Raw genomic sequence first — 25,009 nt, forward strand, 5'->3', positions numbered from 1 at the left:
GAATCTCAAGATATTTTAGTTTTTTTTTTGTTGGTGTCTGATTTAAATCGGAAACACTCAAAATTTGGGCATCTGTTGAGCAAATCTACCGGGCGAATCTGATCCAATCGTGCACAAATTAAATTGAAAGTAGAAAATAATAAAACAAGCCACAATATGAACACCAAGATTTTTTCATTTCTCCTGAACCATAAGTAATACAATCAGAGTTTCGATGTCACTTCATACAATTACTTGATACTACTACTACTTACCTAACGGTAGAACCATACAAAAGGATACTACTACTACTACCTAAAGGTAAAAAGATACACAAAAAACACAAACATAAACCCCATAATTACAAACATAAACCCCATAATTACAAACCCTTTAAACATGTTAAATTCATTCTTCCGCATGATATTCTCATTCTCGAGTGCTGTTATGCGGTCTTCGATCCCTCTATTTTCGCCAATACTTTCTCGACGATTGTGAATCCTTGGGTAAGTGGGTGACTCAGTACCGTCGAAATCAAGGTCAGCCCATTCGAAATACTCACACCTGTAGCCCTGCATGTCGTTTCCAACATTAAGATTTATACATGTTAAGAATTAAATAGATAAAAACTACCAAATAAAATACTCACTTTGATTCCAGCGCATTTGTAATATGGCCGGCCTCTATTGTTGTTTGTGTTACTGCGAGTAATTTTGCGAACTGCCATCTCTTTACAGTCACATTCGGGTGGTCGCATGCCCCGTGAATTAGCACTGTAGTTGCTTGAGGATGCCATTTAATTCGCTTCTCTAAATAGAATATACAGTTGTAAGGAACACAAATCATATGACCTCAATATTCATTATTTTACAACAAAAAATGCCCACTAATCCCTGCCCATTTGGCATTTCCACTATTCCGTTCAGCTGATTACAGATGAATACATTACTTAGGTGCAAATAATGAAACTTGCAAAGTGGGAAACTAGGGTTTCATTTGGGAGAAGACCACAAATAAGTAAAAAATTCCAAATTTCCAGAAAAACTAAGAAGATTTCACCCTATTTTTTCATGAAGATGAAAAAAGAAAAAAAATAAAAGAGATGGATTGCAGAAAGAGTAAGAAACGCACCTGGTAGAAGAGGTGAGAGATTCAGCAAGGGTTCGCTTCTTCTTCCAGATTTCTGATTTTTCTACAAAAGAGGGTTTGCTTCAACGAGCGATTTGGGTAATTTTTTTGGGTGAAAAATTCCAACAGAGAGAGAGAGAGAGAGAGAGAAAAGCGTACGAGAGCTTTTGGGGGTTTTTTCACCCAAAAAATCCAACAGAGAGAGAGAGAGAGGGTTTGCTGGGGTTTTTTTTTCACCCAAAATTTCTTCACAGACAGAGAGAGAGAGGAGCGTAAGTTTTGGGTTTAGGTTTTGTTTTTCTCCCAAATTTCTTCACAGACAGAGAGAGAGAGGGGTAGGAGAGCCGATGGGTTTGGGTTAATTTCTTCACAGACAGAGAGAGATCGGGGTAGGAGACCCGATGGGTTTGGGTTTTTTTTTTAAAAAAAAACACAGTGAGAGAGAGAGAGAGAGAAGCGTAGGTTTTGGGTTTTCTTTGTTGGAAGAAGGTTTGCTGGAAGAAGAAGGTTGATTTCTATCGCAGAAGTAAGGTTGATTTCTATGTCTTCCAATGGAGTGAACCCAATAACTCTTGTGCTAGCAAATCCAGCTATGCATTCCTGAAGGAAAATATCTAAACAAGCAAAAGGCAACGCATCTTGAAGGATACAATAGAAGCATCCCAAAACCTTTTAAAAAGAGCGATGGGTTTGGGTTTCTTTTTTTAAAAAAAACACAGTGAGAGTGAGAGAGGTTTTGGGTTGATTTCTATGTCTTCCAATGGAGTGAACCCAACGCATCTTGAAGGATACAATAGAAACATCTAAAGAGTGTAGGTTTTGGGTTTTCTTTGTTGGAAGAAGGTTTGCTGGAAGAAGAAGAAGAAGAAGAACGATGGTTTGGGTTTGGGTTTTTTTTTTTTTTAAAACACAGTGAGAGAGAGAGAGAGAGAACTCCGTGAGAGAGGAGATGAAGATGGAGAGCCGATGGGTTTGGGTTTGGGTGATCCAAACCGTGAAGATGGAGAACTCCGTGAGCCGATGGGTTTTTTCTTTCTTTCGAGGTTTGGGTTTAAAAACACAATGAGAGAGAACGATGTTATTTTTGTTTTAATTTTTTTTCGAGGGTATGTCGAAGACCCACCCTCCGTAACGCCGCAGCATTTGTTTTCGAAAATGCCATTTGGGCCCACCATTTCAACCAATCAGAAGACTTCTCTTTTCTCAAGCGTACCTAACGAAATGCGCTTCAAGCGTATAATCTTTTTCCTCTATATATATATATATATATTTGAATGGTATATACATACTCAACTCAACCTAACTCAACTAAGCCTTTGTCCCAAACTAGTTGGGGTCGGCTAATGAATCCTTAAGAAAATTTTCATGAAGAAGGTGAAAGGATCTACCCGGCTCAAATTGACTAAGTCTAATCCTGACACTAGTTGGGTTCATCTACATGGATCATTTTCTTCCATTCTATCCTATCCAAGGTCATGTTCTCTGTTATGATCCTAGCCCTCAAGTCTTTCCACACTGTTCCTACCCAAGTTGTTTTCAGTCTGCTCCTACCCCTTTTTACTCCATCAACTTGGCACGAGTCACCTCTTCTCACTGGAGCATCCAAAGGCCTACGTTGGATATGCCCAAACCATCTTAAGCGGTGCTCTCTCATCTTCTCCTCAATTGATGCCACCCCCACTTTTTTTACTAATGGCTTCAGTTTTTTTCAGTTTTAATTCGATCTAACCTTGTGTGGCCATCTTCGCTACACTCATCTTATGCACATGCTGCTTCTAGGTGGCCCAATATTCTGAGCCGTACAGCATGGATGGCCTCACAACTGTCTTATAAAACTTCCCCTTCAACTTGGTAGGTATTTTACGATCACAAAGAACTCCTGAAGCATGCTTCCACTTCAACCAACCTGCTCTTATTCTGTGGGTTCCTGAGGTGGCACTCACAAAACATAGGGGCGCACTTTGTTTGGATGATCAAAAGCATTCATTTGATAGGCCCTCACATAGATAGGATGCCCACAAAAAAACTTCATAGGATCATCCTAACCCTTCCATTTGTGGAGGTTAAAAGGACGGGTATAAACCTCCATAAATCTAAACCTCCACAAATGGAAGGGTTAGGATGATCCTATTGACCTGATTTTTTGTGGGCACCCTATCTATGTGAGGGCCTATCAAATGAATGCTTTGGATCATCCAAACAAAGTGGGCCCCCTATGTTTAGTGAGCGCCACCTTATATAAGGTAGCGCTAGCGCCACCACAGGAACTGTTTACTCTCTCTCTCTCTCTCTCTCTCTCTCTCTCTCTCTCTATATATATATATATATATATATATATATATATATATATATATATATACACATATATATATATATATATATAGCTTAGCGAACATTTGCACGCTGTGTAAGAAAGAAGAGATTGAACAATCAACTACTCATTCATCGCAACATGGATGAAAGGCATGAATCATGACTATCTAGTGCTATGGTATTCATTTTTTTATTTTTTTTTTGAAAATTGACAATATATTTATATACTGAAATCGTTAACAAGAACAGGTTCTTATGCCCAAAAACTCTTACGGAAAGTACAAAGAGAGTTTACATACTCCCCTCCCCCCCTCACCAAATTACCAACTTCACTAAACCGAGAGTAACTTCATCCAGAAGCTCGTAAAAAACTTTTCATAAAAAAAATTTTCATGCACCCTTTACCCTAGCAAAAGTAGAGATCCACGGAGGAAAAATCCTCGAGCAGCGAAAGACCAAAAGTCCCTCAAGCACGCTCAGAAAATCTCATTAAGGGTGCATTTCCTCAATAAAGGTAGAGGGTCACATAACCAAACCATCAGCAACTTCCCTTCCATCCATCAAGACAAAGACAAGACACAAACAACCTTCACAATCCTTCTAGAAAAACAGAGACCTCCAAGACAAAAACACAGAAAACCCCCAAAAAACATTTACACCAGAGAAGTATAAGAGCCCCTTACTTCTTGAGAGCATTTAGCTCCCTGCTCCCCCTAGCTGGCGTCTTCCCCTTCTCAATCGCATCACGCTTCTCAATCTCTAGAAGCATCTCCTTTATCTTCTCCACGTTTTCCTCAAAACCAATTCCCAGGTTCTTGCCCACTTTGAACATTTCATCAAATTCTTCTCGAAAAGCTTGCTCCTCCTTATCCACTATTTCCACATTCTCAACCACCGAATCCTGTTCGGCCCTTCTCAGACAACTCTTAATCATCCCGCTAAGGTCAACATCCATGGAGTCTATGGATTAAGCAGTCTCCTGACTACTGACTAATTCCTCCCAATCCACCTCCCCCGAATCCGTTTCCACTTCCAAAGTCTTCTTTTCTTAAGCCAACGCCTTTTTGAAATGGGGCAGCTCATGGAGAGGGATGCAGACCTCTTCCATCGATCTCTTTCCTGTAAGGGCTTCAATTTCATCTTCCTTACCTTTAGTTTCCTCTAAGAGTTTCTTCCACTGATGCTCTAGAAACGTCTGTGTAATTTCACCACGTGAGGCTGATCGCTGGCGCTTCGATCGTTTGGCATGGCCTTGTTTTTTGAATGACGTTGTTTCATCAACTCCTAAGCCTTCCCCCCTCGGCATTTTCCTTTTACCCGTTCGATCAAGCCTTCTTTCTTCCTCAAAGGAGCTGCAACTTCTGTCCATGTGAACAAACTCCAAGAGATCAAGGAGGGTAGAGACAAGTTTCTTCTTTTTTGATTCGTATCTGCCAAAACCCTTACCCTCCCTTTTTTTATATAGGAATGAATCGACTCTTGAGTGCCTTAATAGATAACTTTTCTCGATTTCGTAACTTTGGCGCATGTAAGTTGCAGGATTAGTATGAAATCCTTTCATATACCTTTTCACGTATTTTCCTCGATATCTTGAATCGGGACGCGATGTAGTAAATCTATAGGTGGTTTCACGAGGATCCAAATGATGGTTATCTCTTACCGGTGAAATGACATCTCTCTCCATCCTCGAGACTCAACGATATTTAATATTTTGTTTCGCCTCCCTTCTATTCTGACTCCCCATTTTCTTCACACCTCAGCAGGGTCATTTAATGCCCTACTCTTAGTCGTTTCCAGGAGCCAACCCCATCTTCAGCCGCGTGATGCCCTATTTTCATCGTCCCGGCCAATGAGGACACAACCTCCTTTGATCCTAAATCAAATTTGAAACTAGGATACAACGGTCCTTTGTCCTTTCCCTGATGTACAACTTTTTTATCTCTGTCAGCTTGTGGAGATCTCATCATTCCAGCCAATGATCTTTTTGCCCTATTAGACCCCAATTCAAATTTGAATTCAGGGTTCTTCAACGGTTCGCCTGTTTGGGCTCGAGCTGGTTTTCCTTTCCTCATCTCGCCAGAGATTACCTTATCCTCAAGTGTCAATATACCGGACTTGTCCCCTTTCGCAGGGTGGGACATATCTTCCAAATGGGATGTGTCATTAGTGTTCATCCCACCATTAATAATCTCTTCTTCCAAAATGCTCATGACTCTTATTAAAAACTTCTATTCTCAACCCTCAAATTAATAAATGGACATAAATGTTTCCAGTGTAGGTTTAGAATTTTTGTTGAAGCAAAAGCCATACAATGATCATGGTATCCATGCATTTTAACTTGAAGGACCTGACCAAATAACTTACCAAGGGACTCGATCGTCGATGGTATCCACGCGTGAAGTGGAATGTCATAGGATCTTATCCAAATGGATTTAGCCCCATTATTAAGAGTTGGATGCCATGGTTGCAAAAGAGGCAAAGCAGTTTCCCATGGCCTCGCCTCCCCAATATAAAACTTCTCTTGCTTAGTTTTTCCGATTCAAATCTGAATAGAAATTCATTGGTGTTGATTAACATAGGTTTCTAGAGATTGGGCATTCCCCACCATTTTTTTTGCCCACACCCAAGCCTCATCAAGCTTCCAGTTTCTAATTTTCATACGCCCCATCAAGCGACTTGAGAAACTTCATGCGTTCCTCAATCTCTTTACCATAAACAATTAACTCCAGAAGTTTGCCATGATATCCAGTGACATCATTTGTTACCTCCAAACATTTAGAGGGGTCTCCGCCATCAAACTCCGGCAACGCAATGTCTTCCAAAGTCTTCACAAAGGACTTTCTACATCGACTTCGTCCCCCAAAATTATAATAACCACAACTAGAGCATTCCCAATCCTCCCCGGAAGGTTTTGCCATTCGCTTGTGTGGCTTGAATCTAGACACACCTCTCCCATTTCCTTTTCCCCTCGACAAGATCCTTTGGTCAAAAACGTGTCGCTCGCCTTCACTACTAGATCCATAATGGTGTTTGATGTTATCTAGTTTGAAGACCTCTTCCCTTCGACCATCTCGCCTCCCAATCTGTAAGGTCCTTCGACCAAAAGATTGCCGTTCACTATCACTACCAGATCCATAGGAGTACTCATGGTTACATCAAGGTGACGAGCGAGTCGAGTTGCTGATATTCTTCCCATTACCGATTAAGATGGGGTTCTTTCTACAACAGTCTCTATGTATTTCCAAAGTTGAAGCGCCTCATAAACTGAGTAGCCTGCTTCTATAATATCGAGATAGGTGTCTTTCAGGCTCTCAATCTTGTAGCCACAACTACAAGTTCCCCTTCCAATCGAGCTGCCCAGACAAAGTACATCTTGGGATCCATCCCTACTCTGCGCAAAAAAGTTTCGTGCTGTCATCTAGGTCTCAACTCCAGCTCACCTCTGTGGTATTCATTGGGTCTTTCAAGAATCAGTGCTAAAACCTTCTCAAAATTTAGAGCATATACCAACTTGAAAATAATGGACCCATCCTTTGGGCAATGAAATCTTATGGGGTTTTTGAGAGATTTGGATTGAAACGAATACACTTGTTTGAGGACAAGGAAGCTTCGATGTCAAATATAATTAGCGTTGATATGCCTCCAATCCAAACAACAAAACCCAAAAATGTGAATATCCTAATTTAGTTGGCAATAGCAAGACAGTCACCAAATAACAGATCTGCTAGCAAAGATGAAAAGATAGAGAGCAAATATATATTTGTTTGAAAACACTAATGAAACCAAGCAGGTATTCATAGTTTCATACATACCGTATGTCCCAAAATTTTAGACGTCCATGTCCAGCAGTCATTATTAAATTTGCACTTTCTGCATCACTGTAAACCATATATTACTTTTCAGAAATTTCAAATATACAAAAGATCTGAACAAATTTAAAACTAAAATGGCATTTGATGTTGCCCTTAGGCCAAGCACAGGAATTTATTTTTGCAACATCGAAGTTTAACAGCACCCCAAGACTTTTCAATTCATTATCCATTAAATTTGGTGTCCATCCATTGCAGGTGTGATGCAGAAAATATAAAGGAATTTCATGAGTCAACCTACAGTAATGAAAGAGAAAAACTCAAACCCAGTGTGTGGTCAGTGATCGTTAAATTGTTATTATCAACGTTGACAATTGAACCAAGGGTCCTCAAGAACAACATTAAATCCATGCGACCTCAAAATTTGGCAGTGAGACATATTGGGAGCCAAATCCTCCATATCACAAAGAACAAATCCCTATGGCATTCAAAGATCCAGCCAGCAAATATAGGATCCCAGGTAAGACAGAATCTCCAGCCAACAGCCAAGCAAAAACGGTTGCTCTCAATGCAATTATTTGAGATAAATATTCGAGTTTAATAATTGTTAAAATCAGACATGTTAAAATTTAAAATCGAAAAGGGAAATCAATTATTTTTTAAGGCCTTTTCATCCAAGCCTGAGAAATTCAAGCAATCCAAGCACAAAATTCTCCTAAAACAAAAGCAGAAAACACCGTTGCTGTCATATGACAAAAACAGTCATCTATGGTTTCCGATTCTCAAGTTGTGAGGTATGAGTAGCAAAAAAATAAAGCTGAAGTGAACACCCATAAGATTGAGATTCACAACAAATAGTCTCCTTAAATCTATCTATATAAATATTATAACAAAACAGCATTGCTCTGGAAATAAATTCTGGTATGAACTTAATTTGAGAAAATTAACATAACATACTAGAAGACTATGATAATGTCCCATCAAAACGCATGAATCACCAAGCATCATCTAGGCCAAAGCATATTCTTTTCCAGTAGCTAATACGTGCTTTGGTAGCTCCAAATCTTTGCCACAAGTGGGGAATAAGGTCCCAACATGTCTCTATTATATGCTAAGTTATCAAAACTGTTTAATTACTTTGATGGCAGCTCCTTTGGTAATCCAGGAAGGGCAGGGATTGGAGGAGTAATCAGAGACTCATCTGGGACAATTATCATGACATACTCAGGACCGTGTGGGACATGCGACTCTAATGAAGTTGAGGTAAAGGCTCTACTCTTTGGCTTGCGATGGGCGTGCGGACATGATCAGCATCCACTTATAGTGGAAGGAGATTCATCCAATGTAGTGGCTTGGGCTACTGAAACAGCAAAGGGCCCTTGGCAACTACAGGAGACTGTCGCGGAAATATTGGATTTGATGCGAATCCTCAACCCAACACTTGAACACCGCAGACAATCAGCAAATGAGATGACGGACACTTTGGCTAAGGCGGGAGCAAATCGGGAGGATTTTGATATAACTTCATATCTGTAATTAATGCAGCCTATTAAGGCATGGTAATGGCAAACATGCCTTTTTGTAATACCTCGGATTTATCCGGGAAACATCTGTAATGTTTGTAACGGCAGGCTGGGACTACTGGTCCCGAATGCTATTTCAACATTAATGAAATTTGTCAACTTTCAAAAAGAAAAAAAACCGTTTAATTACGTCCGAAAGGGACGAAACATCATACCTTCTGATACCGATAAGGAAACCGACACAAATAATCATATAGTCCCGTATTGGTAAGGGAACCACTACAAATAACCACGCCAAACGTGGCGCAACATCGACGAGAATGGCCCATGTAGGGTAGGCGGCGGTGTATGGAGCCCGGCTAAGCGGAACACCAACACGACCGCCGTTAATTAGTTATCGACCTAGGAGTCGGAGGTTAGTTAGAAGTCAGAAGGTGAACTTGGGACTTTCTTGCCAGTCCTCTGGCAAGCATACCAACAAACAAGGTCTCACGATGAGCCAGAGCATTAAGCTCACTCACAATCTATGGATTAAAAATAGCTTCCTTACAAAGGGAACGAGTGGAGTATACGAAACGAGGGGCTAAGGGGAATTCTCCTGACAAAGCAAGATTTTATTTGCTCCTCCAAACGATCTAAATCAACTACATCAGCTCTAATCGGGACTCGGCGCCCAGACAATTTCCAAACCACAAATATACGCTCTTAGTCAAGCGGCTTCTTGTTGCTTTCCCAGCTTGGTGTCTTGTACGCGAATACGCTATGCTATGTACGTCGTTAACACACAACCCCTCGCAAGTTGGCGCAGCTTGGCCTAAGACACGAGGGCAGGATGGCATGATACTCCTTTGATTGCTGCTTAAGGTGCTACATGTAGGCTAACGTTGCGAGTAACATAGTAGTGTAAGGTATGGCTATTCTAGGGTATCGGGTGGATAACCCAATTCATTGACTACTCAACCCGAGGGGAAGCGTTCTAGCCATGGGCGCGCGCGTCCGAAATAGTCCAATCAAAAAAGATGTCTCCCTTCCGACCCGTAGCTTAGTTGTTATCCGGTATGGAGCCACCGTCACAGTACAATTTAGCATGTCGGTATCCCTACATTCCCCACTCACTGAAACTGCTTCTCGAGTGTTGCTAGTTCTACCCTGCAGGAATTGAATATCACCTACCGCCCACTTAAGTTGCAAGGATCAACCCTTTGGCATACTTCGCACTTTCCGCCATCCCACGGAATCCAAGTAGTTCAAATTCAGTGAACAAAACGCATGAACCGCCAAGCATCATCTAGGCCAATGCATATTCTTCTGTAGTAGCAAATATGTGCTTTGGTAGCTCCAAATCTTTGCCACAAGTGGGAAATAAGATCCCAACATGTCTCTATTATATGCTAAGTTATCAATACCATTTAATTATATCCGAAACGGACGAAACATCTCATACCGGTAAGGAAATCGATACAAATAATCATACCGTCTCATACTGGTAAGGAAACCGGCACAAATAATCATATTGGTAAGGGAACCACTACAAATAATCATGCCGAACTTTTCAGTCTGAATTTCGTTACGCACTTGGGCCATTTTGTTTCAATTCTTCCGTTCCGTTTCCTCTAAAATTTTACTTTTTTTAGATTTTTTTCTAGACATTCTAGATTAAGTTTTTTTTTTAAGTCTTCCTATTTTAGCCTTATTTAGTCCCTTTTTATAGCTATTCTAAGGGGATTTTATTCTTTATATCCACCCCAACGAGCTAACTTCATATTTTATTCTTAATTTGTTTCTCTGAGCTCCAACATTCTTGGTGTTAGAGAGAGCAACATTAGATACTGGGCATTATTGTAATTGTACATGTCATTGATGTATATTTTGTAATGTTTTAGAGTCGAGGATGAATTACAGACAAGCCACACAAATCTCTCTCTCTCTCTCTCTCTCTCTCTCTCTCTCTCTCTCTCTCTCTCTCTCTCTCTCTCTCTCTCTCTATGTATATACACACACACACACACATTTGTCTCCCTCTTGAACATCGCATGGTCGAATCTAGATCTGCCAGAGCAAGGTTAATTGTACATCTGAGTTTGTAATGTGGCCTAATTCAAGTTATCAAATAGCATGTTGAAAACATCAGTTTCATGTATGAAAAAATATCTTTCCAAGATTGTAATGTGACCTAATTCAGGACCCACTGGACTATACAAGGAGAACTGGTACTGAGATTTAATAAGATAAGTGACACATTAAAAAGAATGCTAACATCAAAATCAATAATAAAGCACCGCTTACCTTTCGTCAGGCGCCCAAGCTACAGCTCTTATAGGAACAGTATCAGCCGTAAAGCAAAGCAAAGGGCTTGTATCTGCCAATAGACAGGCAGAGTGAAATTCAACTCTTAAATGCCAGCGTATTTTAAAAGTGAAAGAATGGTTCTTAGAATATAAAATCACTACTAAAGACCAAAAAACAAAGAATCGCTTCTATTTAAACCATTTTTCTTTCCAGCAAGATTAGAAGTTATGTAATGATCCTACAAGTTTACTAAGGATAAATTCTGCCTATAAGACCAAAAAATACAGAATCAGTACTATTTACACCCTTTTCCTTTCCACCAAGATTAGAAGTTATGTAATGATCCTACAAGTTTACAAAGGATAGATTCTGCCAATACATTGTTATTGTTTTAAAAGGATATTCAATCACAATGGTGAAGTAAAAAGAATAAGAAGGCAATTGTATAACTGGAGCATGTAATGTCAATACCCTGAGAGTAACCGCTTGCAGAGAACTTCCACAATGCAACCTGAATGTATGGACAAGTATCAATTCCAATAAGAAATCTCAAAATTACCATCAAGACAACCACTTTTTTAACACGACAATAGACGTCTCAAAAAAACTGGGCATAGTTAATAAATTTTCCTAGAGAGCATGTGGCAAAAGTTACCGTTCCATCATGGCATCCAGCTAGGATTAACTCATGAGGGGCTGAAGTTGACCACTCCACTGTAAGAGGAATGCTGTTTTAACAACACATTCTAGATAGTCAGAGAGAAATAGAGAATAAGAATGTGGACAGAGCAACAGGACAGTTAAGTACTAAAAATTTCACAAAGTTTGTATATATAAATATATATAGGGATTTGCTAGGCAATTTTGCGGCTGGCTTTTGCACGTGAGAATATCCACCTCAGATGAATAATTGAATAAGACAAAACATGTCAAAAAGTCAACCTGTGTGGCCGTTTGCACATGCAAAAGCCAGCTGCAATATGGCTTTCAGCGAAATTTTGTAGCAAGTTCCCCCCCCACCCACCCCCGATATATATATTTTCATATGTACACACACACACACACACACACACACATATATAATATATATATAATTTTTCAAAGAAACTGCACCAGATGAAAGACAAAAGAAGGATGTGAGAAATTCCAAGTCAATTATATAAACTTGAGCTATACTTGCACACATTAAAACAGAGACTTCAGCTAGGGTATGTCCCATCTTCCAGTTTCATGAATCTACAGTATAGAACCAAGGGACTCATGAATTATAATGATTAGCTAGTATGAGTCATGTCAATAGGGAGACGATCAAACAAAAAGTGCCTTTTAAAATTTTGAGAAGAAGCAACTAATGAAAACCTAGTGATTGGAAGTTGTTCCCTTAGAACAAATTTACAGCCATTTCTACGTTCATAATTGTCAAAATAGCTCATCTTTTATAATTATCAACTTTTCTAAATCATATGTAAAGAAACTATTAACTACAAGAAGAAAAAAACAGAAAATAATCTTCTCATAGTTTACAATTGAAATCAAGTGAATGATATAAAACATTCAGGATTCTGAAAGCTAAAAGTCACATGATACTTCATCTTTCACGACCAGAAATCCATAATGCACTACAGAACACATTTTATTATTCAAACTAGTGTTTAACTTTGCCTGGCCCCACACCTTATCTTTGAGCATCTGAATACTGGCGTTAGTTTTATAAAGCGAGGATCTATCCCCTCTTTGCACCGAGAACTATATAAAGTCCTGATCATGCTAGGAGAAGGAACCTCCCACCTGTATGTGGTTGATAGGATCATCAGAAGTCATTAAGCAGAATTTCTGAAGTGAAAAAATAAATATAAGGTAGTCCCTAACATAGGTTCAAGTGTCAAGCAAAAATAAGAAACGGTCAAGGACAAGGCCCCCAAAACTGGGAAAATAAGAGGCGGTCAAACATAGGTTCAAGTGCCGAGTAAACCTTTTCAGAACAATGCAACCAAGACTAATAGAAGAGAATATCTACATGGCATAAGTAGGGATAGACATATCCTCCCTTATATGGTCCAATATTGTGGCCAGACTGCAAGGATACTAATAACTATCAATTTAATTTCAATTCTATAGAAGCTGAGAAATTTTTTCTTTTTGAATGACGGAAAATTTCAAAAAACGGGCCGAGCCGAATGGCCGAGGCAATTGCAAAATGTACTATCAAAGAAGACTATAATGATATGGATACATGAATGAAAAAGCTGAATGTAATCAAAATATAAATATTAGGGACAGAATGACCAACTAATAGAACTCAACAGGCTTCTCATGTATGCACCAGAGAGTCTTTCGGCATGTGTTTTTTAGTATGACATAAAACAATGCAGTTCTTGAGGTGCAGCAATTTTTTTAAATAAGGCATTTAATAACTAATAAAGTAAAAATTAAAACCTAAATAATGAACACTTATGACAAGAAAAAAACAGAAATACAAAAAGGAGAATATCATACACTTCTAGAGAACCATTTCCTAGCAATACAGCAAGGTAACCAATGTGATGCTTGGATTGAGAATCATTAACATTGTAAGGCTGCCATTTAACATCCCATGCAACTTTCCCATTGTGGGCCAGACATAACATGACCCTAGGCAAAGCAACATCCTTCGGAAGGAATGAACTACCCATGCTAACTCCCAGGCAACCTTCACGGACAACCTCCGACCCCAGTGCCATCACGTCCTGACTGCAGCTGTCATTTGCTTGCGACACTGCATCAGAAGATTTATTTTCCCCATTCATGGCTGCCAAAATTGGATTAATATTATCACTATAGCCACCTTGGCTTGACTTATCTCCCATGTCACCCTTTACTATTAATCTTCTTTCACTGTTACTACTTAAATCATCTAAAGATTCACATGTGACTGATTTCTTTCTACCCCGCTTTTTGGGCTTCAATGGAATTGGTTCCTCTTTTCTGTAAACATTTAAAAGGCACCATATCTGAATGACACCTCTGCCAGTCAATGGGGCACCTATCTTGTCATATGAAGAGTGAGGAGAATGAGCAGCAACAGCAAGATACTGAAAAAGAAACAACACGGTAAGGTAATTCAGAAACACTGGTTCTCACAATCATGAAAAAAAATGACAACAGCAAGATACTGAAAATGAAACAAGATGGTAAGGTAATTAAAAAACATTGGTTTTCGTAATCATGAAAAAATGACAACTTCCAAGCCAAGATACTTCATCCAGTACTGAAATCCAATTACCAGTTAAAACATCTGAAAAAATGAATGAACTCAATGCTAATAAAACCGTTCTTTTAGTTGAAAAGGGTTAAGCAACAAAGTAGTAACTCAGACTTTGTTTCATCAATTAATAGGCTCCATCATAAACACTTCTAACTTTCAACCGGTGTCTAGAAACTTGCCTTCTCAACTGTGAACTGGCGCCTTCTCAACTAAGAACTTGTCAGTTCACTTCGTTTTGGACCTAACCAAGCTTCAAGTAGTACATATGTACAGCTTGGACTCCATTAAATGCTCATAAATTTATAATCTAGTGTATCTTTAACCACGAACCAGCATTGTTCCTATGCTGGTAATTTATACCGTCATATTTCCAATATTTAATTAAAAAAACCAGTGATATAAGACATAAGTGAGTACCTTCTTATGAAACGTTGCTCTAAGCATATGGCCAATAATGCTGTTCAAAGTACATATTGTAAGTCACTATGTAGTATATGTTCAATCTCCACTGGAATTCATTGTGGTGGTCGTAACAACCATGGACTCTGGCGTGGCAGTGGCACAAACTCCTATGGTAGATGTAGGCAGGGCAACAGTACTAGAATCTTGCTTGTCGGGGGTTATAGGAGGGCCAGATAGATAGTAATAAAACCTTGTGCATCAGAAACATGGTAAAGGCAAGGACAGAGTTGGACAGAGGAAGTGTCACATGGCTAGGAGTAGGGGGATGGACAACACCTATTTAGAAATTAATACTCACTGATACCTTGTATAAAATGCCGTCAACCGCAATAATAATTATTAGAGCTCCTACTGTAGTTGTATGATTTCTATTTGACTAACTAAAAATACAATGAGGCGGGGCAATCTATGAAAGGGGGTATCTTTAAAATATTAGGCTCAGGTTTTAACCGACTAGGGTGAAGAATAAGGTACGGACAAAGGAAATACTCTATGCAAGCTATAGATATTTGAACTAACTGGCAAGAGTATATTATTGTAGTAGGGAATGGGGGTAAAATTTAGGGTTTTGGATCTTACTATTTGATTAGATTGGAAAAATATTTCTACTAGATTTAGGGTAGGCTTGGAAGGGTGTAGATGCATGTCGAAAAAGTGTAGATGTATACCGAAAAGGTACAGACATGTTGACAAGGTGGAGGCAAAGCTTTTGGCAAGACTAAGAGACACAAGGTTTAAGATGAGATGAGATGTTTAAAACAAAAGAAAAAATTATGGTTTCGAGCTTTTAGGGAAGGGAAAGGAATATTTCCAATTCCTAGGCAAATTCTTTTTCTGAAAGATACAAAGAAAAGAAGAGAGAAATAGTGAAAATATAGATTGCAAATAATGAAGAAACAAGACATTTATCCCAAGACAGCCCACCAAGAGTTTTCCTCAGCATCAAACCAAAGAAAAAGAAGATTGCAACATGAGGATCAAGGCATCGCATCCTAAGAACATAAATCACATCCAAGGATTGAAATTTCGGTGGCAATTTCAGTTTCAGTTTAAATTTCGGCCGAAATTTTTTAATTTCGGTAGCGGTTTGGCCCCGGCCGAAATCCAAAATTTAGGTCGAAATTTCAGTATTTCAGCCGAAATTTAAAAACCATACTCACATCCACACGAGTAAAAAAATTCAATTCTTTAATCATTCTATCATAGCATAAAAGAAAAGTAACATGACACTACATATATAAGAAAGAGAACTAGAATATTCTAGAACCCCAAACTAAAAAACACCACTTTTGGACTCAAATGCCATCAATGACTTAAAAAACTTTCTCCCCACTTAAAATTTTCATAATATATGTGTGGGGCCTACTTAAAAACTTACAACTCAAAGAACTTGAGTGATTTTGATAAGAAAAGACTTTACTACCCCCTGTGACTTAAAAGACTTAAACAATACTCTAAAAACTATCTAAAATTCTTTGAACATTAACGCTGGGCCCTGCCTTAACTTATTAATTCTTCATGGCATCTTGGATAGTCCCCATCACACAACCACAAACCTGTTGAGACAACGAAACACACATGCCCCATAGTTTGTTCATTTTTAATTTTTCAAATTCTTGAGAGCCATTCTTCTTCTTTTTTCCAAATTCTTCAGGCCTTTGGCAAGTACGAAGTCAACTTAGTGTTTTAAATTTACTGCTTCACATTTTGTAGGGAGAATACCTACATATTAAAGCTCAAAATCGTAATACCAAAGATTAATTAAACAACATTAACAACTTACTCATATTTAGCAAAACCCAATAAGTCATTACGAATTGCCCTCTTGCACTACATCATACGAACCAGAAAATAACACATAGGATATAGCAACTATATCATGTTTTATGTATTGGGCTCTCAGCATGACAGCTCCTTAATAAAAACTCTTTTTCACAACTCACTTAGGACAGAGGGCACCGAGATGATTCTGAGGTTTTATATATAGTATTCAGCGTCTCGGGTGGAGTATACTTCATATATCAATCTCAAAAGCCTAATACCTAAGATTGATCAAACAACACTACCTAATACCTAATTGATAAGGAACATATACAGACAAATGAAACTGACTACCCATTTGCACAACACAACACGAAACAGCTACTAGGGATGTAGCAACTGTGTCACATTTTATGTCACATCATCCGTATATTTTATACACACACACACATACCTATCCATATGGTAAACATACAGAAGGTAGATAGATAGATATATCCACATGCATAGATATTATCTAGTAAAGTGCTCAAGACTTATTTCTTTTCCTCCTATCAGCAACCTTGAACCTACAAATGTAGCCCATACGCATGAGATTCGGACCGTTCCTTTGGAAAGCCCCACCATGGATGACAATTGCCCAAAATTCGCACTGATTGGAGTATCCTAACAATCCGGCTGGAGGACTTCTCCTGGCCGAATATGACCATTGTTCAATTTTTTTTTCAACATTCCATTTGCAGTCCTCAAAATTCCTCCAGACGGTAGCATTGATAAAAAAAAAAAAGTGGGACACGGGCTATGGCCCAATTGAACAAACAGCTCAATCTCATGGCACACATGTGCGGAATTAAAGGTGCAGAGGAGAGGGGAAAAAAGAAAAAAGTTTAAGCACCAAATCCTTTCCCATCAAACATACAGTAACAGAAGGTAAAAGAGTATTGTGTCGCTGTTGTGAATCCATAAGTGCAAAAGGGAAATAATACCAGTTTCAAGGTTGAAACTTGAAAGTACCTCACAACTAATAGGATGCTCAGTCCTTTGATGAATCCTAGGACACCAATCCAATGCCCAAACAGGCCCACCAACGTGCAATATGAAATCTTTGCTGCAACAAAATCTTATGAGTAGCATTCTACAATGTATGAGGGAATGAACTAGAAGAAATGGAAATGCCGAAAATGATATAAATGTAATGACATCTTGATAGTAATTAATTGCATAAGAATATTGTCTTGAGAATGTATGCCACAATTTTCTTAAATAGTTTTGTTTATAAAACAAATACACTGACTTAACTAAGTATTGGAAAAGTATGTAAGGATTAATTTGTTCTTAAGTATATAGGAAAGCAAGAGTAGAGCAAAGGAAGAAAATGTCCAATCTCAACAATTAAAAGCACATAATGTTGAAACAAAATCAACCTTTTCCTTTCTTAAAACGAAAAATACAATATTGTAAAATACTCTAGTCTAGTGATATCAAAAATGTTTATGAAAAGCTTTTCCACCTTCCATCCTGGTTAAGATCTCCAGTGGGGCGCAAACCCATGATGAGCCCAAGCAAAACGCCCCCTCCCCTCCCCCCCATGCACACACACAACACACGCACACACGCATACACGCGTGCGCGCGCACACACGCTCCAGGTTACATTAATTTCTAGCAGAACTCCAGGGAGCAGGGGGTATAAACTGGAAGACCATGTGCATCTGCGAAAACCAAGGCCTTTGAAGCACGCCCAAATGCCAAATAGACATTACTATAGAATGCAAAATACAAGAGAAGGTGCTATAATCCCTTCACAAGTAGTCGTTTACAAGACCAAAACAAACTATCTCCATTGGAAATTGAAATACATAATGTTCACACGCACACACATGCTCACATGCAAACACACACGCACGTGCGATTGCGCGCGCGCGCACTACAAGTTTTCTTGGCCTTGATGTAGGGTCCAAAAATTTCAAGCATGAATATCCTCTTCCATTGGCTCTTCTAATGGGGCAGAATATCGAATTGACTTTTATGGTTGTATTTTGCCTCTAATGATATCATCGTCGCTAAAACTTCCTAGGGTCCTCATCGTGTTAGCAATTTTTCCATTGATGATTGCAATTTCTACGTTTCACATTGACATTGCCACATCTCACCATGACTCAATTGCCGCGAGTCATAATAGTTTCATAGTTCCAAAATTTGTAATTTTTTGGGAAAAAAGCAGGAAAATGTTCCTGGAAAAAATTTCCATGAAAAAATTGTGAGATATTCAATAAAAAGTTAATAGTTACAAAATTTGTCATTTTTTGGGGAAAAAGGAGCAAAATGTTCATGGAAAATTTCCATGAAAAAATTGTGAGATATTCAACAAAAAATAATTAGCTCTCCCTATATTCCATGGAATTCAACCAATAATTCACAATTTTTCAATAAAACATAGTAAATTAGAATAGTTCGCGACAAATAAAAATAGACCTGCATTGTAAGAATCGAATTGATATACAACCCTCCTAATTTAAGGAAATGCACTTAACCATGTGTATGCCGACGATTGTTTTCCATGTGTATGCCAATGATTGTTTTACTAGGCTGATTGGTAAGGTGGATTGGAATATTCAGTTCTGCATAAACTTTTTTAGAGAGAAATCCAGAGTTGGGGCGTTACTTGTGAAGAATTAATCCAGACGACATTAAGAGTGACAGCATAGACAGAAGAATCTGTATTCCTGAGTCGAATGGAAAGTTCTCAATTTGATAATTCAACCGGCTCCTTGTTCCTCTTGCTCTACATGTGGCAGATGGGAAGTCAGTGGACCATATCTTTGTTCCCTATCTTTCAAAAAAAGGTATTGTATTTTGCATTAAGATGGTTGGGATTGCTTGTACTTTTGTGAGCGAAGCCGCTGATTTGTTGGATTAGTGCTCTTTTGCCCCATGGTCGATGAGGGGTGAATTCTATAGGGTTTGGTGTTAGTTGCAATTCTGTAGATCCTCTGGAAGGAAATAAACAATAGAGTTTCTGAGGGTGTTCCGAAAAATGTGTGAGCATTTCAGGAGCTGATATTGCCTAGTGGGCAAAGGTTCTCCCTGAGTTCCATAATTACTCCGCCTCGACAATTAAGAGGAATTGTGATGAAAATCAGCTTAGCAACCCCCCTCCGCCCTTTATCGTCTAGTTTAATTCATGTCCGACGGCATTGGGGGGTTGTTGCGTGACACAAGGGGGAAGTTAGTATGGCTTTCTCTGACCCAATTGGAAGGCGTGATTCCAACACTGCCGAAGTCATCGCTCTCCTATTGGGGATTTGTAGTGCGGGTCAAGATCTTCTAAAGGACCTTATTGTGGAAGGAGACCCGTTGAATGTGAATAGATGGGTGAAGGTGCCAGTTATCCTTGGCACTTTATGGACGTGATTGAGGAAGTCCAAGGACAGAATTGAGGGCTACTCAGTGGTGTTATAGCATGTTTGGGGATCAACCAATTCCGAGGTTGATTAGCCTATTCGCTAGCCGACCCCAACTAGTTTGGGACAAAGGCTTAGTTGAGTTGACTACTAGCCTATTCGCTCCAGATTTGACTCGGGAGGAGATTATGACCTTTGTCTTTCTCCTCCCTTGATGTCAGATGATGTTTTTTTTTTCTTCCATTTCTTGTTTGTTGTGTTTTTCTAACCATCTCACTCACCTTATTGTTTCCTTTCCCTTTCTGCTAATAAAATTTGCCATTAAAAATATGTAATAAGCACGCAAGAATAAAATTAAATCCATCACTGACCAGAGTATGGACCAGGTGTCCCCATTAAATATCATCTAGATCTCCCCAACCACCAGTCAGTGAATAGTGAGGGGAACAGCAAACTTGTCGACTAGTAGCGGGGTAGTTTGTAACTGGTACTTCCTCATGGTCTCAAGACAGGATTTCCTAGAAAACGGGTTTGCTTTGTTATCCAACATTGGCCATTTCTTTCTTCCTACAATGAGGACTTTTACTTCCTTTGATGGAGATTGCTAACCAATGTAAATAAATCAAACTGTTCAAAAAAAGAGAATTGCTAACCAATTTCTCTATTTTTACTAATGAAATTCACACTTATGGATGAAAGAATGCACGCATAATAATCTTGTATAACAACAAAACCAAGTTCACTTGCATGAAAACAGGAAAAAAGAGAGCAAGAAAGTGAAGTGATAATCAATCCAAATAAAATTCGGGGTGTATTCTTGAGTTATTGTTACAACTTTAAGGGAAGAAGATCTTCAAATAGAACTACATGGAAAACTAAATAAAACCAACATACCTGGAATTCAAAAATTGGGTACTACCAGATAGTTTCTCCATCTGCATCAATATATCAAATCCAGTAATAAAAAAGGATATGGTAAATAAGGTCCAAGATGCAACATCCAGCTCACTTTAAAGCAGTACGTAGCAAAAAAGCGCGAGTATGGCTTTCTTTAAAAAAAAAATAACTAAAAGAAATATAGAAAAAGAAAAGGATTATAAAAAATCAATAGCCCAACGAACCGACTCATCGCAACCTACCTTAGGAACAGTTGCAGCAGAAAACGGGGGTAAGCTTACCCCATTAACAGCATCTTTTACTTGAGGGGTTCTTGTTTCATAAGCGAACCGAATGATTTTTGGTTGGTAATAATGGTGCTTCCATTCTCTGTATACATACACAAATACATTTTATCAGGATGACATAATGAACTCATAAAAGTTGACGATAGGTGGAGAACTTCACAAATTGAAAACAAAACAAGGAGGCATATACTGTGTATAATCATTTTTAACATATCCTCAATGCTAGAAGCAAAGACAAGAAAAAATAAAGCATCAACATGTTAGGAGAAAATGGCAAACACATTACCAATAAAATGATACTAAATTGAGTGGACTATTTTTCTTGTAGCACATGGGAAAATGCTCCAACTAAGAGGAGTATTAAAAAATTTAGTCCTTTTGTGGGTTTTGCTAAATAGATCCAAAATCATGCAAACTTTAGCACCTAACACATTTTAAAGTAGGTTATAGCCAACAATTTCAAGCTTAAGTAGGTTTTAACAAATATTCTATAAAAAAAAGTAGACTTGCTAAATAAAAAAATTAACTAAAGGGATTGTACTTGAGAAAACTCACAATATTTAGATTCTAAAATGAAAAGACACAACAAAATAGCATCAAATTGACCGAGCTAAAATCAATATTGATGGAACCACGAAAGTGGTAGCTACAGCATAATCTACAACAGGTTTCAAAGTGGGAGCAAAATTCTAGAGAGGGAGTAGCACCAAGTTACATTTGCTAAGAACAAGACAGGCCCTTATCAAAGTCTTCAAGAGCAGATGCCAGATTATGTCCAAAGAATGAAACTTTCTATAAGTATCTGAAATTGAAGCGCCCAAGTGCTTGCTATTCTAAGATGGCCAACTGTTTTTAGAACACATTACAGAACGTAAACTTAATGCAAAATTTGTACTAAACATTAAAAAAAACATGCATACTTCGAGGTCATCTTCGCAAGCTAAACTTTGGACACATATTCCCCTGCTGGAAAAAACATTTTTCATCATAAAAGAATTCAAGTTCAACCTAATTTAGCTGAGAATGATGCTAACAAATATCACTCAATCAATAAAAGCACGGCCTTTAGTATAGAAACCAATGCAATTTTAATGTTTGTATCAATTGCAAGAATGAAATTTACAATGGAAACCTATTACCAATAGTTTTAAATTTCATCCGAAATCTTAAATTTAGGCCCAAATATTTCGGTTTTGTTCCAATCCGACACCGAAAGTACATTGAATCAGTTTTTTACCGGATTTCAGCGAAATTTACAAGATTTCCACCGAAATTGCTGAAATTTCGGCCAAATTTTCCGAAATTTTTTACCGAATTTTACATTATTTCGATCGAAATTTATATCCTCTAGTTGGGATTTACTTATTTAATCATTAATTATGATTTAATAACAGAAGTCTTTTTTCCATCTCTTGAAATACAAAAGCAACAACGAAAAATCAAGAGAAAAAAATGGGGTTTGAAATTGGACTCACGTTAAGAAAGTGACAGACAAGGAGAACCTTTCAATCTCACTTTCAGCAAAACTCTCTTCGTCCGTAATTCCGCAAAGCAAAGAAATCGTTTTGATCGCTTGAAAGTGATTCTCAACTGAATAATCAAACATTGAAACTGCAATTTCAGCATTGCTTATATCCAATGTAGGATCCACTGAATTTGAATTCTCTTCAATCGTAATTTCAGCATTGCTTCTATCCAATGTAGGATCCACTGAATTTGAATTCTCTTTCACAGCATTTTTCTTCAAACCCACTTCATTTTTCCTCGTTCCTCCCCCTTCTGGATTTTTCCTTTATTTCTTCCATGGAAGGTGGCAAAGACCGTTCGAAACTTTCCTCTTTTGTAATTTCAGCATTGCTTATATCCAATGTATGATCCACTAAATTTGAATTCTCTTCCACCATAATTTCAGCATTGCTTCTATCGAATGTAGGATCCACTGAATTTGAATTCTCTTCCACCGCGTTTCTCTTCAAACCCACTTCGTTTTTCCTCGTTCTTGCGCCCGTGCCTTTCTTCCTCCCCCTTCTGGATTTTTCCTTAATTTCTTCCATGGATCGCGGCAAAGACAGTTCCAAACTTTCCTCTTTTGTAATTTCAGCATTGCTTATATCCAATGTATGATCCACTAAATTTGAATTCTCTTCCACCATAATTTCCGCATTGCTTCTATCCAATGTAAGATCCACTGAATTTGAATTATCTTCCACGGCCTTTCTCTTCAAACCCACTTCATTTTTCCTCATTCCTGCGCCCGTGCCTTTCTTCCTTCCCCTTCTGGATTTTTCCTTAATTTCTTCCATTTCACTACCAGGAACACCGCAAATACTGTTCCAAACTTTCCTTTTTTGTATCTGACCACCTCAATATCTAGGGTTTTTTTTTTTTGAATGGTATCTCAGTCTCTGAGTTTCTTCTCTTTAATAAAATCTATCATCACTCAAAAACAGGGCAATCTCAAGGTTGATTCCTATCTAGGGTTAGCACTGTTTTTCACCAACTCTAACTGCTTAAGCTTTTGGATCAATTGGTTGTTTCAAAAAACCCTAGAGAAAACCCTAGAAAAAAAAAATCAGCCGCAATGAAGAATCCTAGTCCCCTTGGTTTCTCCTTCTTTATTTTCTGTAAATTCTTCAAGTTCTCGGCAGGAGACTGTGGTGTGATCCTTACAAACTTTCTGATTGCAAATTTGAGCAGAAAACAAGATGGTTTTAGGGTTTATTCCTTTCTGGGGTTTAGACTGTTTATCATCAACAGTATATAAGAAAATATAATAGTAAAACGAGAAGGTTGCTGATAAATGCGCCCCTTTATCAGCAAAATAGTATTTCTTCAAATGACGAAAATACCCATGTAGTTCTCTTCCTCACGTCCTCGTTCGGGAATGTGAGGGTTTCCAGGGATGTGGTCTGTCTTATCTGGGTATTTTCGGCATTTCAGGAAACACTGTTTAATTGTATATGACTATATGAGTACCTATTTTAGCCGATTTCAAGGAGAATAAATAGTGGGTGTCCTCAGAATAATAAAAAGGGTGAATTTATCAGCTCGGGCACAGACTGAGGAATAAAAAAATATCTTGCTTAAGAGACATCCAATTGACCTTGTTTTAAGTATCAATCCCTAGCAAATCCCTAGTAATATAGTCTCTCGCTATCTAATAACATAATTCATTTCTTGTTTTAAGTATCGGCTAGGTCCGAAATTTATGCTGAAACCGAAATTTCAAACCATTTTCTCTCTCTCTTAACCTTCTCTCTGTCTTTATCAATAACTGTGATACCCAAGATCTCTCCCTCTCGCCGATTCACACTCACTGTTTGCAAAAAATATAGGGCAATGATAAATTCGTACCCCCTTTAGGATGATTCACTCATCTCAGCTATAGCGTTTCCAGAGTCAGCCATCTGTGCAATAGGAAATTGGACAGGCGAAGGGATTTCCTGGATATTGGAGAAAGGTAATGCAGGGGAGGTAAAAGAAATTGGTGAGGAAGAAAAACGACTCAGCCTGGAATCAGCGGACTGACGGGACCAGGTTGATTTTGAAACGAGGATTTTCTTAGGAGCAATGGCTGCTCAATCAAGAATCCTGATATGGAAATATAAACACTAGATTAAAATTTTGATAATCGAGATAAACTATTTTGATCAAATAATGACAAAAGAGACAAAAACACACTTTCATTAATAAAATTCAAATCGTGATTACAAGAGATGAAAAATATTAATTTCTAATCACAACTGGATAAACAGACTGACAAAAATGGGAAATGCAGAAATCAGAATAACATGATACGAATCTTCAAGGTTCTTCAATCCGAGCCCTCCGACTTGCGGGTTCTTCCGATATTTCTCCACGTCGGAATTTGCGAGATAAGCCTAACCTCCTTTCTATATTTTTGTTTCCCCAAG

General features: G+C 38.3%; 1 protein-coding gene across 4 annotated transcripts; it reads right to left on the bottom strand.

Annotated features, from left to right (window-relative positions):
* Positions 1–159: 159 nt before the first annotated feature.
* LOC143863652 (uncharacterized) lies at positions 160–23,839 on the bottom strand. Of its 4 annotated transcripts, none has more exons than XM_077374382.1 (13): positions 22,571–23,839; positions 21,051–21,177; positions 20,806–20,846; positions 17,523–17,616; positions 13,538–14,112; positions 12,716–12,829; positions 11,697–11,769; positions 11,513–11,552; positions 11,039–11,111; positions 7,233–7,298; positions 1,111–1,171; positions 629–788; positions 160–543 (listed from the first exon to the last, which is right to left on the bottom strand). In XM_077374382.1, the coding sequence occupies exons 1-11, from the start codon at positions 22,699–22,701 to the stop codon at positions 1,132–1,134; spliced, it is 1,374 nt and encodes a 457-aa protein (XP_077230497.1). In that variant the 5' UTR covers positions 22,702–23,839; the 3' UTR covers positions 160–543; positions 629–788; positions 1,111–1,131. The 4 variants fall into 4 exon arrangements, with proteins under 4 accessions (XP_077230497.1, XP_077230496.1, XP_077230499.1 ...); XM_077374381.1 differs by having other exon boundaries at positions 160–551; XM_077374384.1 differs by lacking the exon at positions 12,716–12,829 and having other exon boundaries at positions 160–551.
* Positions 23,840–25,009: the final 1,170 nt, after the last annotated feature.

This window comes from Tasmannia lanceolata, unplaced genomic scaffold (genome assembly GCF_043159265.1).
Source record: "Tasmannia lanceolata isolate RefF3 unplaced genomic scaffold, GAP_Taslan_0.1 ptg000044l, whole genome shotgun sequence".
Lineage (NCBI taxonomy): Eukaryota > Viridiplantae > Streptophyta > Magnoliopsida > Canellales > Winteraceae > Tasmannia > Tasmannia lanceolata.

Coding starts and splice junctions, on each gene's coding strand:
- LOC143863652 (XM_077374382.1), bottom strand. CDS start 22,701: ATGTTTGATTATTCAGTTGAGAATCACTTTCAAGCGATCAAAACGATT. Junction 21,178..22,570: donor TTGTCTGTCACTTTCTTAAC/GTGAGTCCAATT, acceptor GTATGTATACAG/AGAATGGAAGCACCATTATT. Junction 1,172..7,232: donor CTAAAATTTTGGGACATACG/GTATGTATGAAA, acceptor CCTCTTTTGTAG/AAAAATCAGAAATCTGGAAG.